The following is a 15,932-nucleotide window of genomic DNA, read 5'->3' on the forward strand; positions in this document are numbered from 1 at the left end:
TTGTGGGGAGCTGTTGTCCTCATGTTAGTTCATGAGAAAGGGGTTGCAGAGACTAATGGTGACAGTGAGAGTTATGTAGCCACCTTTTAGGTCTGATAGTGAAGATTTTGCAAATTCCTCCCCCTCCTCCTTACTTTTTTCCCCTCTTCACTCTTAGAAGGTGTCTGCAAACGTAAAACCACCGATGGTGGCTGGATGCAGCACTTGGCGTCGTAATTTAAACGCTACTTTAAGTTGGCAGTTGGAGAAAAGCAACGTCTCAATTCCCAGAGGAAAAGCATTCCTCAAGTCTGCAAACTAGGTGGTTGCTTTTCATTGGGGCTTATGATTGTGACAGGTCTTTCTCCCCTAGAAGGCGACCAAGCCCGAGACGACGGCCGTCCCCGAGGAGGAGGACTCCTCCAAGGCGAATGCCTCCCCCACCCAGGCACAGAAGAAGCAGATCACCAGTGAGGCGGTACGATTTCCCTTTCCTTCTTTTTTTTTTTAGTTAGTTTTGGTGAATGAGGTTTACCAGAACTGTCTTGTTTATCTTTCTCAGCTCTGCCAGTAATGTGTGATTTGAATGATGTAGGAACTGCCATGTCATGTTCTGTAAGTGTTTTGGGGACGGCTGGAAGAACCATGACAGTTTGAAGAAGTGGCAACTGTAGGCCTTGAAATGGCTCTGGATAGCTCCCCCCTTAGGCAGATGAGGCATCATTTGGCTGTTTTTATTTCCCCTTGGAGATAAATGTTAGAACAAGCCCTGGATTATATTTGTTGGGATTTTTTTTAATTATGACTCACCGTTCCATTACCTAAAGTTAAGTTAAAAATTAAACTTGGACTTGAAATGTATTTCTTTATGTTCTGATTAAAAATAAGAACTCTGTGAGGTCTCCTCGTTAGTGTTGAAGGCTGTATTTTTGATCCTTGAGCAGCTATTCTGGTAGGAAGGCTCTGAGTTGCATTGTGGAGAATTATGTGCTCAGTGCAACGTCAAAACAGGGATTTGGCTTCGTAGGAATAGAATAAATTCCTGTCCTCTTCATAGGAAGAGAACTGAGGCGATGCTTCCTGTGCACAACAGTTCTTCCTTTCTAAAGAAGGAACAGTTCTTCCTTTTTTCAAACAAGGGATAAGCACCTTTTTGACTTTGTAAAGATGTTCATTGTGCACAGTTATTGCAAAAAGACTGTGGGAAGTATCAAGCATGTATCTTGCAAGATGTACAAGAGCTCCCTTTCAGTAAGTGTTTGTCTCACTCAAGGTAGGGTTTCTTTTTTCCAGGTTCTCAGGAATTCTGCAGCCAAAGGTGGATTCTGCAGGTACAAAGTTGCAACAGAACTTGCCACAAATTTTGCCGCAGAATTCTAGAGGCCCTGTCTTTTTAAAATGACAAAGTAAAGATGAAAGACTAAAACTTAAGGATGAATAAGCAGGTTCAGAATTGTCTGAAATTTTTGCCTCCTGGTATAGAAACCTCTGAGCATACTTGCACACTAAACTCTGAAATAGATCTGTTTGAAAGGTGATTACATGTGCTAACATGGAGAATCCTCTTAACCATCCAGAAGTTAGAGAGCCCAAAGGAAACTAATTACTCCCAGGAGAAAAGCTTAGTTGTAGCCTGTAGATTGGCAGAAAGCAAGTGAAGGTAACACTAACCAGTTTTTATTTATTTTACTCACTGTAGTTTAAAAATAATGGAAAGGTTGGGTGTTAATCTCTTCTACAAACCAAGTGCTGGAGGCTGTTGGCCATGTTTTGGAAGTGCTGCTGTATGTGGCTCTCTGTGTGCTTGTGAACAAATTCAGTTCTGTGTTCGTGCTCAAGCATCTTCCTGGGCCAGGTCTAACATTGCCTCTGATTTACAGGAGGAGACGCTCATCAGCATCTTTATCTGGCAGTAGCTCTTCCTCCTCCTCCTCACGTTCCCGATCTCCACCAAAGAAACCACCTAAAAGGCCTGTGTCCAGCCCTCCTCGTAAAACACGGCGGCTGTCTCCTTCTGCCAGCCCCCCGAGGCGGAGGCACAGACCTTCCCCACCACCAAGTCCACCTCCCAAACCACGCAGATCTCCAACACCCCAGCAGTCAAATCGTGCAAGGAAAAGCCGTGGCTCTGTTTCACCTGGCAGGGCGTCAGGTGAGAAATGAGTTTCTTTCAGCTGCTTTGTCTTTGTGCTTCTGCCTGCTCGAAGGTGACATCTGCAGCTTGTTTGAGCAGAAAAGCACGCATGGGTTTAAGAAACAAACAAATTGAAGCAACTTGTTTGGTTTTCCTTTAGCACCCAAGCATAAGAGTACTGAAAAAAGAGAATCTCCTTCACCAGCACCAAAACCAAGGAAGGCTGAGCTGTCTGAGTCAGGTACGGTTCTCACTTGTCAGCATCTCAGTTGGGGTTTTTGGTCTAAGAAGTGTAGCAATAGAAGGTAGTAAAGTGCTGAGTGCTGTTGGTAAGCTGGCATTGAAATAAAGTTTTCAGAAGCATAAAATGATCATTGACACTGCCTCAAATCTTCCATCTGAGCTTTCCTGGAAAAAACAAAGCATGCCTGACAAACTATCAACTGGCATTACTTCTGTCTGAATAAGGCAAAATTCATTTTCAATTTAAATATTCTATCTGTATCTTTTCAGAAGAAGATAAGGGAGGTAAAATGGCTGCAGCAGATTCTGTGCAACAGAGACGTCAGTACAGAAGGCAAAATCAACAGTCTTCATCTGGTATGGATAACCTGCATTTCCTAAGCCTGGATTAAAGCTCCTGCAGGAGTTATCATTCGGTTCAAATGTTCATTTTAAAATGATTTTGCTGTGTGCAGTGCTGTTGCAAACTTAGCTGCATATTTACCTACTCATAGTGGAGTAACTTTAATTATTGCTCATGCTACTTTCATTAAATAAGGCTTAATTCTTAGAGGTTGTGACATGTCTCCTGTTAAGCATCTTTGAAAGCTTCACTTTTAAACTCTTCCTGTCACACACAAATGTTTCCCATGACTTCCTTAGTCTCTTACTGCAGGTTATTTCCTAAAACTTGGACTCCTGACTTAATGTAGGTTTCTGTGCACATAATGCTTTTATGCATCACAGCAGATTGTTTTTAAAACGACCTGACTAGTGAATTTTTAGGTGTAGAGTTAGTTTCTGCAGTTGTTGTTACCCAGCTCTGATGGGTTTATCAGCTACAAATGAACACTTGTTGTTAACTGAAGCTTTGTTTAGTGGGAGTGGAGGGTTAGTCATTTACACAGCATTATAACCATAGCAGTACCTTTGCAGCAGTCAGAAGAATTGTTTTCCAGGGGGTAACTCTTCTCCATTCATAGATTCTGGCTCCTCATCTTCATCTGAAGAGGAAAGACCCAAGAGATCCAACGTGAAGAACGGGGAGGTCGGTCGGCGCCGCCGCCATTCCCACTCACGCAGCCCATCTCCATCCCCACGGAAACGACAGAAGGAGCCTTCCCCTCGGTAACAGCTTCTAACTATGAGCACAGCCCCTTTTCTTTGATAGCTGTCAGTTCACGTGTTTATTTGTCAGCACTTCCCCAAAAGAACTGAATTGTGCCCTCAGCACAGAACTGTGTGAGCAGATAATGGTTTGTTTTCTCCAAAATAACTTAAAGAAGAAAAGCAGGGTCCCAGTGCTGGTCATACAGCAAGCTTTCTCTTTAGTGTTTGTGATTTGAGATGTAATACTGTAAAGCCCCTAGTGTGAACTAAAATATTGATGTAATTCTCTTAAAACTGGCCACCTTTGCTATCACTGAGGTAAGTTGGGCTTTAATACAGGCTGCTTTTTGTTCTCTGTCCTTGAAGCATGTAGTAGTGCATGTCATGTGAGGGATGCCTGCTTAGATGGACCCTTGTTCCACAATTGTATTCTCTTGCTGAGAATTAATCTGTGGTGGTTGGAACGTGTTCATTTCTGCCTCAAATATTGGGCAGTTAGATTATTTTTTTTCTTTGTTTTGTTTTTCTTCCACTGCTGTCAGGATGCAGATGGAAAAGAGGTGGCAATCACCAGTGATGAAAAGGTTGGTTAGAAATTCATCTCTTTAACAGGATTTACATATGGAAAATCATTTGGCTCTTTTTTTGTTATGGATACTTCTTTCATTTGAATTTGCACACACTCACAGTACCAACATGAAGGAAATTCAGGCTCATCTGTCCCATAACCCTTTGGGTATTGGAACATTTCACTAATGGGGGGAAAAAAATTCCAAGAACAAAAGAAACATTGCTGTGTAAAATAGAATTCAAAGACTTGAAACTATCTTGCAGTGTGCCTAAATTTGCCTATTGCCTATCATATGAATACTTAAACACATTTAATTAGCGCAACCCTGACACTTAGACACTGCTGTTTTCCCAGATCATTAAAGAATGTTGCTTTGAAGCAAAGCCTTACCTATAGAAGTTGTAAGTAATGGCCTTGTAGAACAACAACCAGGGTGTTTGGAGTAAACTTTTAGTTTCTTTAATGAGCCCTTTAATTCTTTATCACACTCATTTTATACTTCATCATTTTGTTTTATCTATTTGCTTTTGAGAACGAACCTTTTTTCCTTACAGAATACCAGTTTTCTCCCATTTATTAATGCCATGGAAGTGCACAGTTTATTCCCATTTCTCCAGAAGTTTTATTTTGTATTAAACCTTATCTTGGAGAGCAGAAAATGACTCATTTTCTGTGTAACTTAAAGCCAAATATCTGCAATTTAGCAGCCACTGTGATTGCTCTTAGCATCTCAAGATCTTAGATTGAGAGATTGATCTTAGCATCTCTATGGATTTCAGATCCATAGATGAGAGCTGTTTCCAAGAACGAAGTTTCATGCTGTTCACAGCAATCCAGCCTCAGTACTTCCTTCTAGTATCTAAAAGGAGCTTAAAACAGGAGGGGAAATCAGCTCTTGGAAAGGGGAGATAACAGCAGGGCAAGGGGAAATGGTTTGAATTGAGGGAGGGCAGATTGAGGTTGGATGTCAGGGGGAAGTTCTGTGCTATGAGAGCAGTGAGGGGCTGGAACAGCTGCCCAGAGAGGCTGTGATGCCCCGTCCATCCCTGGAGGTGTTCAAGGCCGGGTTGGATGGGGCCCTGGGCAGCCTGGGCTGGTGTTAAATGTGGAGGTTGGTGGCCCTGTGTGTGATGGGTGAGGTTGGAGCTTCGTGATCCTTGAGGTCCCTTCCAACCCTGCCCATCCTATGATTCAGGCTGCTGCTGGCTGGAAGTGTCCAACTGTAGCAGGACAGAAACATTCTGAGCTCCTTCCGCACTGTACACCTAGCATCACTGTGTGATGACAGAGCTGTTAGCTGGTCTGGCTCATCAGTGATCTCTCCTTTTATCCCCTCAGTAGCAGTTCTAATGAAATTAAAAGCACACAAATGAGATGACATTATATAGTGGAACGAGAGGAATCGCCTCATGGCTCGGTTGCAGCTTTTCTGAGTAATCCCTTTATTTCTCCAGTAGGAGGAGGAGGAGCCCATCCCCCCCACCTGCCCGGCGACGGCGTTCTCCTTCCCCACCCCCCCCTCCCAGGCGACGGCGCTCGCCCTCCTTGCCCCGCCGAAGGTACTGTGTTCTGGTTTTGGTCGTTTGGGGTTTGTTGGCTTCCAGCTGTGACCTGTAAAAAGAAGTGCAGTGCTGTTGGAAACCTCTCTTTGCTGAGGGAGGTGTAGTTTTGCTGTTAAGATTTTCTAAGGTAGTTACGTGGTCTGCTTTGATTGCTGTATGAGGTACTGAATATCAAACTGTTCCACGAAGCTTGCTATTGAACAAAGTGCTAACTTAAGTTTAGAGGAACATTCCTGGAATTTTTCCCTTTTTATGCATACTGAATGACACTTGTAAGCAATTCCCACCCCTGCCTGGTACCTAAGCAATTATTTCCTTTGCAGGTCTCCATCACCACCCCCACGCAGGCGCTCGCCCTCCCCCCGGAGGTACTCCCCCCCGATACAAAGGCGATATTCTCCTTCTCCACCTCCAAAGAGAAGAACAGCTTCTCCTCCTCCTCCACCCAAACGACGAGCGTCGCCTTCTCCGCAGTCAAAGCGCAGAGTCTCCCATTCACCACCCCCAAAACAGAGGAGCTCTCCAGCTGCTAAGAGGCGCTCGCCATCGATATCTTCCAAGCACCGGAAGGGTTCTCCTTCCAGTAGGTCCAATAGAGAAACACGTTCTCCACCACAAAACAAAAGGCATTCACCTTCACCAAGGCCTAGAGCTTCTCATACCTCTTCAAGCCCGCCGCCGCTGCGAAGGGGAGCGTCAGCATCGCCCCAGAGAAGACAGTCTCCATCTCCAAGCACCAGACCTATCAGGAGGGTGTCGAGAACACCAGAACCGAAGAAGACAAAGTAAAAAAATCCATCTTATTTCTTGTTGGTGTTTGGATTCTTAAGTAATGCGATGACAGCAGTTAGGGCATCACGTGAGCAATGGCTCCATGTATCTTCAGGTTGCTCAAGTGCTGGAGGCGCTCCTCAGCTTCAGCTTTTGTACTGCTGAATCCTGAGTGGATTTTTCTGAGGTTTATTCAGTAGGTGCTTTTAATCTGAAGTGCAGCATGAGGAGAGGCATTGAAGAGGCTGTAGAGTTGGAGGGTTCTGCTAATAGTTGAAAAGCACTGGGAGCAAGCAGACCAAAACTTAGAAGTTTTGTTCCTAGTTTTGCTTAAAGCAAAATGAACTTTGTCTTATTTTAAAGCTAACTGCAGAAGGGAACTGCTACTTCTTATCATTCGTAAATAATTTCCCACCTGATTGTGCAAGACATAAAAATACCTCATGTTAGCAGTTGTCTGCAGTGCGATTGCTGCTTTTGTGAGCAGATTGTCAGAAGCATGTGTTTGCTTTACTCCTTCAGGATGAAAAATTGTAGCTGAACGTTTGCACTCTTTCCTTACTGGATGGTGAAGTAGTGTTGCTGTTCTCTTGAGTTTTAATAGAGTTATAAATTAATCATATCAGGAAAGAAGGGAGCAATTACTCCTGACCAACAATAGTCTCACTGCTTAACACGCTATCAAATTGCAATATCCTTTTGCATTACAGATGCACACTGATGTAAGATCATTTTGCTCTTTGTGATATATGCCAGCACAGTAACTATTGTTTTTTTAAGAGGCTGCTTAATGAATTTACAAACACATTCATTCATTCGACTTGTGACATTTTTTTCTCCTCTTTCATCTCTTATATCTCTAATGCTAGAATCTAAGTGTAGCTTTTCTGTTTCCAAGGGCTTCCACCCCAAGTCCACGATCTGCCAGGCGGGTGTCGTCATCACGGTCTGCGTCGGGATCGCCTGAGCCAGCTCCAAAAAAGCACCAAGGGCCTCCATCTCCTGCTCGCTCTCGTTCCCCTTCTGCCAACTGGTCACCTGCAAAAAAGACTAAAAGTCCAACTCAGAGCCCATCTCCTGCGAGGGTATTGGTTTGTTCTCTGGGGTTACGTGGCGTTGTTTTTGTAGAGGCTCGGTTGCTGAACTGAGTAACCTTGGGGAGACTTTCCATAGTTACAAAATTAAATATTTGTAAGGCATGTTTCAAGCTCTGACTTCTCTGAGAGTGAGGGAAGTGCCTTTATGTACATTTTAACTTCTGAAACAAAACACTTTTTCTCATTTCCTGAGGTTGCTGGTGTTATTTAATAAGTATGCTCCACTTGTAGGGAGCTTAACGGCCTACGAAGCGAAGTGATATTACTTGTACTCAGCAGCCTTATTTGCCAGCTGTTCATAATAGGAAGAAGATAATTTGGCCTACTTACCTGTTCTATGAATGTGCTTCCTAGGGACCTCATTTCATTCCCTTTGTTTTAGGGAGTTAGATTTCACCTCTAGTATTCATATCTGAAGAGGTCGGTGTGTCATCACTGCCACACGTGCATCAGGTCGGCCTGCTGTTACGTTCTGTGTTCAGCCACAGCGTGGCCACGTGCTGCAGATCTGCTGCTCAGTGCTGCTGTTGTTCCATTAGCAGTGGGAGGGTCCCATTCTGGAGGCACTCCGTTTCCCTCAGTGTCAGAAGTTGCACGGCCCATCTGAATTGCCTGGGGTGGCTGTGGGTTTCTTTTACCAGAGTTCAGGGTTCTTGGGAATGAGTCGTATCTGTTGGATTGTTTATTGCAGAATTCAGATCAAGAAGGGGGCGGAAAAAAGAAGAAGAAAAAGAAGGATAAGAAGCATAAAAAGGATAAAAAGCACAAGAAACACAAAAAGCATAAGAAGGAAAAGGCTGCAGTGGCTGCAGCAGCTGCTGCTGTGGCTGCAGCAGATACCACCTCAGCACAGGAAGAGCAGGAAGCAGAGACAGAACCCAAAAAGGTACGAGTTTGGTTCTTATGATGTAATGTTTCAGAGCCTGGTGTAGGAAAATAGATCTGAATGTCCACAGTGCTCTTGAGAGCAGGCAGCAATCCTATTTCAGAAACACAGTGTGATTGGGCCCCTCACTGCAAGAAAGATATTGAGGCCCTGGAATGTGTTCACAGGAGGGCAACAAAGCTGGTGAGGGGTCTGGAACACAGGGCTGATGAGGAGAGGCTGAAGGAGCTGGGAATGTTCAGCCTGGAGAAGAGGAGGCTCAGGGGAGACCTCATTGCTCTCTATGACTGCCTGAAGGGAGGTTGGAGGGAGCTGGGGGTCGGCTTCTGCTCTCGTGTCATCAGTGATAGGAGCAGAGGGAATGGTTTCAAGCTACGGCAGGGGAGATTCAGGCTGGACATGAGGAAGTATTACTTCTCAGAAAGGGTGGTCAGGCAGTGGAATGGATGCCCAGGGAGGTGGTGGAGTCACTGAACCTGGGGGTGTTCAAGGAAAGGCTGGATGTTGTGTTGAGGGACGTGGTTCAGTGGGAGCTGTTGGGAACATGTGAACGGTTGGACTGGGGGAGCTTTGAGGTCTTTTCCAACCTTGGTGATTCTCTGATTCTATGATTTTACTTGATGCTTTACGCTGCTTGGGCTGCAGCCCTCCAGCTCAGCTTCCAGTTTGTGAAGAAATGCTTTCTCTTTGTTTCAAGGAGACAGAAAGTGAACCAGAGGACAACCTTGATGATCTAGAAAAGCACCTGCGAGAGAAGGCGCTGAGGTCGATGAGGAAGGCACAGGTGTCCCCCCCATCGTAGGCCGAATCCTTTGATATAATGTACATTTTATTTGGTTTGTACTCAGAATTCAATTTCAAATTGCTAAATGTGTTTGAGCTTTAGAATATAACATTTGTTGTAATAATTGCTAGGTTGAGGTTCACCATGTACAAAGGGCATGGATTTACATTGCAAAAGGTGTCCACAGTGTACTAGTGACATTCTTTCATTGACAGTCAACATAATTTCCTTTAGAGCAAGACTTCTTAGAAGCAGTAGGGGTTTGTTTTGAAGGTTTTCAACATGACCATCAGCTCCCTGGTTTCTTTGAAATTCAACAGAGCCTTTTAGAATAATTTGTGAGGGTCTCATTTGACTTCTTTTGTATCCACTCACATTATGCTACTAACCTTTGTGGTTTGTAAGCCTGCCCAGAAGTAAAACCACTGCAGAATTACCAAGGAAGTACGTATATTTTAATGCTTTCTACAGTTGCCTGTACAGTCTCCATTAAAGCAAATCAAGAATAGCAATTTAGAGTGGTACATAAATGAAAGCATGTTGTTTACCAGGACACTGTGGGTTTATATTGATGTAACATGTTGATTTGGAACACTGGAATTTCATTTGTATTTTTGTTTTGTTTATTTTTTTAAAGGGCAGTTTCCATGATCAGCAGTCCCAGAACAATCCCTTCAGTTACCCAAATTCTGTTTGTGAGATGTCGTTGCCCCATTCATAGATCTTGTCTCGTTAGGGTTCCTCTGAACGGTGTGAGCCACTTTCAGAGATGTGCTCTTTGGAAGTGTGAGGAACCTGAACTTTGGATATTGTCATGTTTTCACTGTTTTTTTGTTTTTGTTTTTTTAACTAAAGCTATATAAAGCTTGTGGATTAAACAAAATAAATTTCTAAATTTAAAGAGACCTCGCCTATTTTTATACGAACGCTTGGCTGAGCAGCTTTCTTTTGTACAGGGTGAATGAGAACACAGATAAGGCCTGATCTAAGGAATCCTGGTGGCTGGGAGGTCATTGCTGTCCATTCCTTTAACTTCAAGTTCTGGTTCAGAAGCCAAATCAGTTCTGGAGTCTGAAGCCGCTCAGGAAAGAGGGCTGCAGCCTGGTTTGGGAACCAGTCCTACCTCTTGGTGTGCATAATTAAGTGTAGGTACCTAATTAGTCTTTATCTGACGTGGTGTGGGATCTTTAAGCAAAGCTGATGTTCTGCAGGTGCCCAATGGAAGGGCTGTCTTTAAAAGCTGCTGCTTGCTGCATTTCCTCACACACAGCACGTTTTGTTTATTAGCCCAAGTGAACGTGGAATGCTGGAGTGCTTGTAACCACAGTTCATCAGCACTGCAGCGTTGTCACAGCTGCCACCTGTTGTTGTGTGTGAGCAATGAACTGAAGAACTTTCTGGAGGAAACACCTGACCAACACGTGGGTGACGTTTGGTGCTGTGACACTGCAGCCCCTGCGGTGTTTTATGTGAATGCACTTCTTTTGCCTTTGGAGGTTCTGTTCTTAGGGGTCTCCCCTTCTTTTTTTCTTCTGAATGTCCATCCATAAGGAATAATTGAAGTTTGAAAGCAGCAATTCAATATGCTTTTCGAGGAGTGTTTAATTTCTGAATGGAATTTAGCTGAATACTTTCCTTCCTACTCAAGCAGACCCCATATTGCATCCAAATCCTTGTCGAGGGGCAGCAGGCCTTCCCTTCTGAGTGAAGGCACCATTTCTCACTGTTTGCAGTGCTGCTGTGTAGATACTTTTAGCACAGAATCACTGTGAGCTGATATCCTTCCGTGTTGGTGTCTGCAGTTCTGCGGTGCTGAGCTGTTGGTTCGTGGCACTGGATTCCTTCCTCTCTTAATGAATTGTCTGGATTCCTTCCTCTCTTAATGAATTGTCTCTAACAGACGAAGCATCATCCAAAGTCACGCTGACGGTGATCTTTTACCACTCGGTCTCAGTTTAAGCCCTTAGCTCTGTACCTCAAGCCTTTTATCTGTAGCCATGCTGCTGCAGCTCCCAAGGTGACCCTGCTGGACACCAACAGCATCACAGCATCCCCAGCATGTGGCTCCTTTTTGCTCCGGATCTTTTAATAGTGTGCATTGACATGTGAGTCAAGGCAGCCCTTCTGAAGTGGCAGCTGGATACGTTGCTGCAACAGCTATCGCTGCGCAGAGAAAAAGAATAATCAAGCTTAATTGGATTGTAATAATTGAGCTAACAGTCCATGGGAGTGAACGTAAGGATGGAATGAGTCACTGACAGCTTGATATCTCTGGTTCATAGTAAAAAATGATGTATTTGTTGTGTCAACACACAGGAAACAATAGCAGGTGTGTTCAATAACTTCAAGTCCATAGGAACCCACTGTAGGACTGAATTTTTCCATTCGTGTGGCTCTGGGAGATTTGCCTGTGAGTGCGTGGAGCTCTTCCCATGCTTTGCCACAGAAGTTCTGCTCTCAAAGGCAGTTGTGTCAATGTTCAGGGCAGAGTCTGCTCTTCTGCTGTGTAAAATGCACGGAAATCTGAAATCTGAAAGGCATTAATCTGTATCTGGGCTCCATTTCCAGGCAGTGACGTTGCAGGAGGACGGTGCTCACCCTCAAACTTGTGCTGGGGTTGTTTGCCTGCACGGCTTTGGGAGAAGGAAATAAATAGCTGTTAAAGCACCAGTCGTAGTGAAGCAGATGAGAAAGTTCTCCTGCTTTGTTTTATCCACCACTGAAATGGGAGGAGGGGGAAAAAGAAAGAAAGGAGGTGTTTCATTACATCCACAGCTACATCTCTTAAGTGCAGAGGGAAATGCTGTGGCAGTGCCACCACTTCTGAGCATTGATGTGAAAGAATTACCTTTGTCACTGCTGTGATATTTTTGTGATGAGGCAGAACTGTGGCTCTGTCACTGCTTAGTAAAGCCTCTGCACGTTCACTGCACCTACGCAAGGGGACGAGGTGAGAACAGTGCATGAAGTGCACCATCCCCACAACAAAACTCAGCTCTTTCTTATTTATTTTTAATCCGTTACAAGCACACGAATGACTCTTTCCATTATTTATGCTCTGGGAATAAAGGATGCTGTTCTCACAGGCTTTCAGCTTCAGCTCTGCTCTATGGTGAGGGAAAGCAGCCACATCGCTGCCACCCAGGAGAGAGGTGACTGCGTGGAGCTGGGCATGGTGGTGTGATTCCCCCCAGACTGCATCCATCCATGCAAAGCGTTCACCACCAGCAGGGCTGGATTAGCAGGATAACGGCAGGCAGATGGTGTGGACCTTCCCTACATAGCAAGGCTTTGCCATGCTGCCAGGGAGCCCCAAATCCGCCGCCCCCAGGTGAGCACTGACCCTTAAGGACGAGGGGCAGGTGGGGACGATTTGGGTTTGTCATCTCAAAATGCACATTTCTTTTACTAACGAGGCACCGTGGTGTCATTTGAATTTCAGGGTCCCACTGCTGTCACCTGGGGTGGACGTGGAGGATCCTGAGGTGGAAGCGCCTCAATCTGGGGCTCCAAGCGGTCGTTGTTATCACAACCTCACAGCACTGCTACAGAAAAGCCACCGTGCTTAAAGAGGTGATGATTACAATTGCAAAACCAAATACCTGTTGCTCAGAACGACCAGAATTTCAGCTCAAGCAGGCAGAGCGTGTGCTGCAGGCAGCAGGCTCAGCTGTGGGCACTTTGGAGCTCTCTGCCTGCTGGATCACTGCTCACCCATCCCTGTGGCTTTGGGTTCACGCTCAGCTCTGTGCCCGCTATGGGGTGTCAGGGAGGTGGGGCAATTCCTGCTGCTGTGTTGAGAGCTGCCAGCGCTGCACTACAAATAATTGCATCAACAAAACGATCTCTAAGTCCTCATAGCGCTGCGTGACCTTTGCTTCTCGTCCCCAAATGGATTTCCTTTTCTTTTCTCGAGGCCTTTGGAAAAATCTGGCTCCTTCCACGGTGACTCAGAGAGGAGGAAATGCGATCCCTGCTCCGTGTGCCACCCCCAGGACAGAGCAGTGCTGACACCATCGCAGCCTTCACCCAGAGAAGCTCTGGGAGGGCTGGGGCTGTTCCTTCCAGGTGTGCAGGTGGAGGAGATCTGGAGCTCTCAGTGCCCCTCGTCTCGGCCCCATCCTCCCAAGCCCTGCCTGATCAGATCCCCTGTCAGCCTTTTCTTCTCCTTTGTGAGGATGGATTATCCCCTGTCTGCAAAGAGTAAATGACTTTGTTGGCACGGGGATAAGGAAGGTTTGGTGCTGGCTTTGCTCCGATGTTTACCTACAGAGCGCCTGGTGTCAGTGCTGTCGTTGGATGGGTGCCCTGTGGTGGATGGAGGGCTGCCCCCTCTGCACACCAGAGCCATCAGAGCGCCCATCTGCAGGCAGCCCCAGAACAGAGATCCAGGAGGAAGCACGGATGGATCACAGCATTGCAGCTCGGCTGGGTTGGAAGGGACCTCAAGGCCTCTCGGCTCCCTTTGTCCCTCCTATCCCCAGTCTGCAGGGGAGGCTCAGAGCCATTCCCCTTCCCCAGTGTTTCAATGGCGCCGAAGGGAGCGAGGTGGGAGCTGTGCACAGAGCAGCGTTCCTGTAACCCCGTGCAGGGACCCGACGCAGCGCAGACAATGCGTGCTTTGTCCACATCTGTTCTCCCAGTGCTGTGAGTGCAAACACTGAACGCAGAACGCGTTAATTACCGTCCAGCTCCCCGGGGAAAGGCCCATATGCCAACAACCAGAGCAAAGCATGGGAAGCTCTGTGATCGTTAAGTGATGCCGAGCTGCAATTACTTCTTGATGAACGCTTCCTAGAAACACACAGTGGAGCAGCACCAAATGTGAGGCTGTGCAGAAGAGGAGAGAGCAAGAAATGGTGGGGTGGAGCCCACTCGCCATGCAGTGATGCTGTGAGCTGTTGGCATCAAGCTGGCAGTGTTGGCTTTGGGCACAGCGCTGCGTGATGCTGCATCCTCAGCTGCTCGCTGGGCGCCTGCAGTTGGTGCTGAGATTTGGCGTTCACCCCGACAAAGAATGAGCTGCCTGAGGACAGCTGGCTGCGTGCTGCAGCAAACCGCCAACTGTCTGACACACAGACAGACAGACAGACGGCTGCTCGCCTCCACGTGGATGGGGTGGGCATGGAGCTTCGGAAGCAAGCACTGCTCAACGTGGAGATGAGACAAAAATGAGTGCTGCTGGAGCGACAAAGCAGTCGAACCGGGTGGTGGGGGATGAGTGCAGCCCCACATCTGTCCCTGTGCCCATGCAGGGCTGAAGGGAGCTGGTGGCTGTGCAGAGAGGGCACTGCTCCTGCTGTGCCTCTGTGGGGCTCTGTGTGTTGCCTACAGCTCAGCCCAGGATTTTGAATAGTGTTGGATGAGGGCGCTGTGTTTTTCACCCAGGCGCTGTGGTTTCTGCCCTTCTTTTATAGGTGCCTGTGGGCAGGTTCCTTGCTCAGCCTCACCCACCCCTGCTCAGAATTGTCCTGCCAAAGCCAGCCGGGTGCTTGCAGGCCTCATTCAGTGCCCTTCCTTCCTCACCCGAGCAGCTCCAGAGCCAGGGTGGGGTGTGGGGTGGGGATATGGGGTGTGGGGTGGGGGTTAAGGTGCTGCCCCACGCTCAGACACACAGCGCTGTGCTCCAGCCCCAGCTCCAACATCCACCTCCTCCACTTGGAAAGCTCAGGATGGAAAACCGCTGCGTAAAGGCCAAAGTGCTGAGAAGTGAAACAATGGCACACTGTGCTGCAGCCCGGCCAGAGGGAAATAAGGCTCAACGCAGCATAAAATAACACGGAGGGAGCGACCCGCTGCTCCGTGCGGAGGTGGGGGGCCGGCAGCGCTTTGTTCCGGCTCCGGGGCTCTGTGCAAACAGCTCCCAACGCGTTATTTCACTTTTTCTGACTCGTTTCTCTCAGCTGGAAGAGGTGGGAGAAGCCGCTGAGTGCCCGGTTGTTTATTTTGTAAAGGTCGGATAAATGAATCGCGGGTACGACTGCAGAAATCTGCCAGAAAGTGAGCGGCAATTAGAGAACCGGGAAACAATTGGGAGCGTTCAGAACCGCTGTGAGACGGAGGTTTGTTTGAATGGGGAGGAGGAGGGGCTCGGGAGGAGGCCGCTGGAGAGCAGGAAATTGTCATCTGAAAGTCAAATAACCGAAAAGACGTTAAGCAGCAGACAGGGCCGTGCAGTTGGATCGCAGCAATGGGCTGCTCTGCCGGGTAACAGCACGTGGACTCTTTTGTTGGAGAAGGAATCCGGCGGCAGAGCGGGCAGCTCGTCGTGCTGCTGCAAACCGTCAGCACCAACGATGCGCGGCCCCTGGCGGGGATTTGGGGGGGGGGACAGGGGGGCAAAGGGGTTGCTGCTTCGCACTGCACTCCCAAGGATTCGCTGCTTCAAGGACGGCTGCCGCAACCCCCCCTCCCCCCGGTGTCACAAAGCCCAAGAGTGAGTTTGGGGCTGTTAGCAGAGGAGGGGCGGAGCGGAGCTGGTGGTTCTGGGACTCTCAAGGCCCCTTTGGGCGGCACTGGGGGCACGGCTCCCACCTCTCTGCTCTGTGCTGCGGCTCGATGCTTCCCCCCCCCCAGCCCTGCTCTGAAGGCGGCCTTTGTGGCACAGTTCTGCCATTAATTGCAGGCGGAGGTTCCCGGGCAGGGCCGGGCGCTGTTTGGTTACGATGACACCTCCACCCCGTGTCCCACCCCGTGAGTCACAGCGGTTCCTTGGACTCTGTAAAACAAACAGGAAAACCTTCCGTCGGCGGAGAAGGGCTGCGAGGAGCCGGAATGTGCGCTATTTTGAGGAAAACACTGGAAAAGGGCGCACGG

At 47.5% G+C, this 15,932-nt stretch overlaps 1 protein-coding gene across 9 annotated transcripts in view; it reads left to right on the plus strand.

Moving 5' to 3' along the window:
• The window catches only part of SRRM1 (serine and arginine repetitive matrix 1), a 17,207-nt gene extending 7,186 nt beyond the window's left edge, over positions 1-10,021 (plus strand). For 4 of the 9 annotated variants that reach the window (XM_052698577.1, XM_052698584.1, XM_052698585.1 and 1 more), the window contains 11 exons: positions 353-457; positions 1,860-2,131; positions 2,274-2,354; positions 2,627-2,713; positions 3,319-3,463; positions 3,988-4,029; positions 5,471-5,575; positions 5,902-6,363; positions 7,248-7,434; positions 8,138-8,332; positions 9,030-10,021. In XM_052698577.1, the coding sequence (XP_052554537.1) occupies positions 353-457; positions 1,860-2,131; positions 2,274-2,354; positions 2,627-2,713; positions 3,319-3,463; positions 3,988-4,029; positions 5,471-5,575; positions 5,902-6,363; positions 7,248-7,434; positions 8,138-8,332; positions 9,030-9,134 (1,786 nt within the window). In that variant the 3' untranslated portion in view covers positions 9,135-10,021. The remainder of the gene's footprint in view (positions 1-352; positions 458-1,859; positions 2,132-2,273; positions 2,355-2,626; positions 2,714-3,318; positions 3,464-3,987; positions 4,030-5,470; positions 5,576-5,901; positions 6,364-7,247; positions 7,435-8,137; positions 8,333-9,029) is intronic. The other 5 variants (XM_052698578.1, XM_052698579.1, XM_052698580.1 and 2 more) reach the window with 5 other exon arrangements.
• The last annotated feature ends 5,911 nt before the right edge of the window (positions 10,022-15,932 follow it).

The sequence above is a fragment of the Tympanuchus pallidicinctus genome, unplaced genomic scaffold (genome assembly GCF_026119805.1).
Source record: "Tympanuchus pallidicinctus isolate F22 unplaced genomic scaffold, pur_lepc_1.0 scaffold33, whole genome shotgun sequence".
NCBI classification, from domain to species: domain Eukaryota; kingdom Metazoa; phylum Chordata; class Aves; order Galliformes; family Phasianidae; genus Tympanuchus; species Tympanuchus pallidicinctus.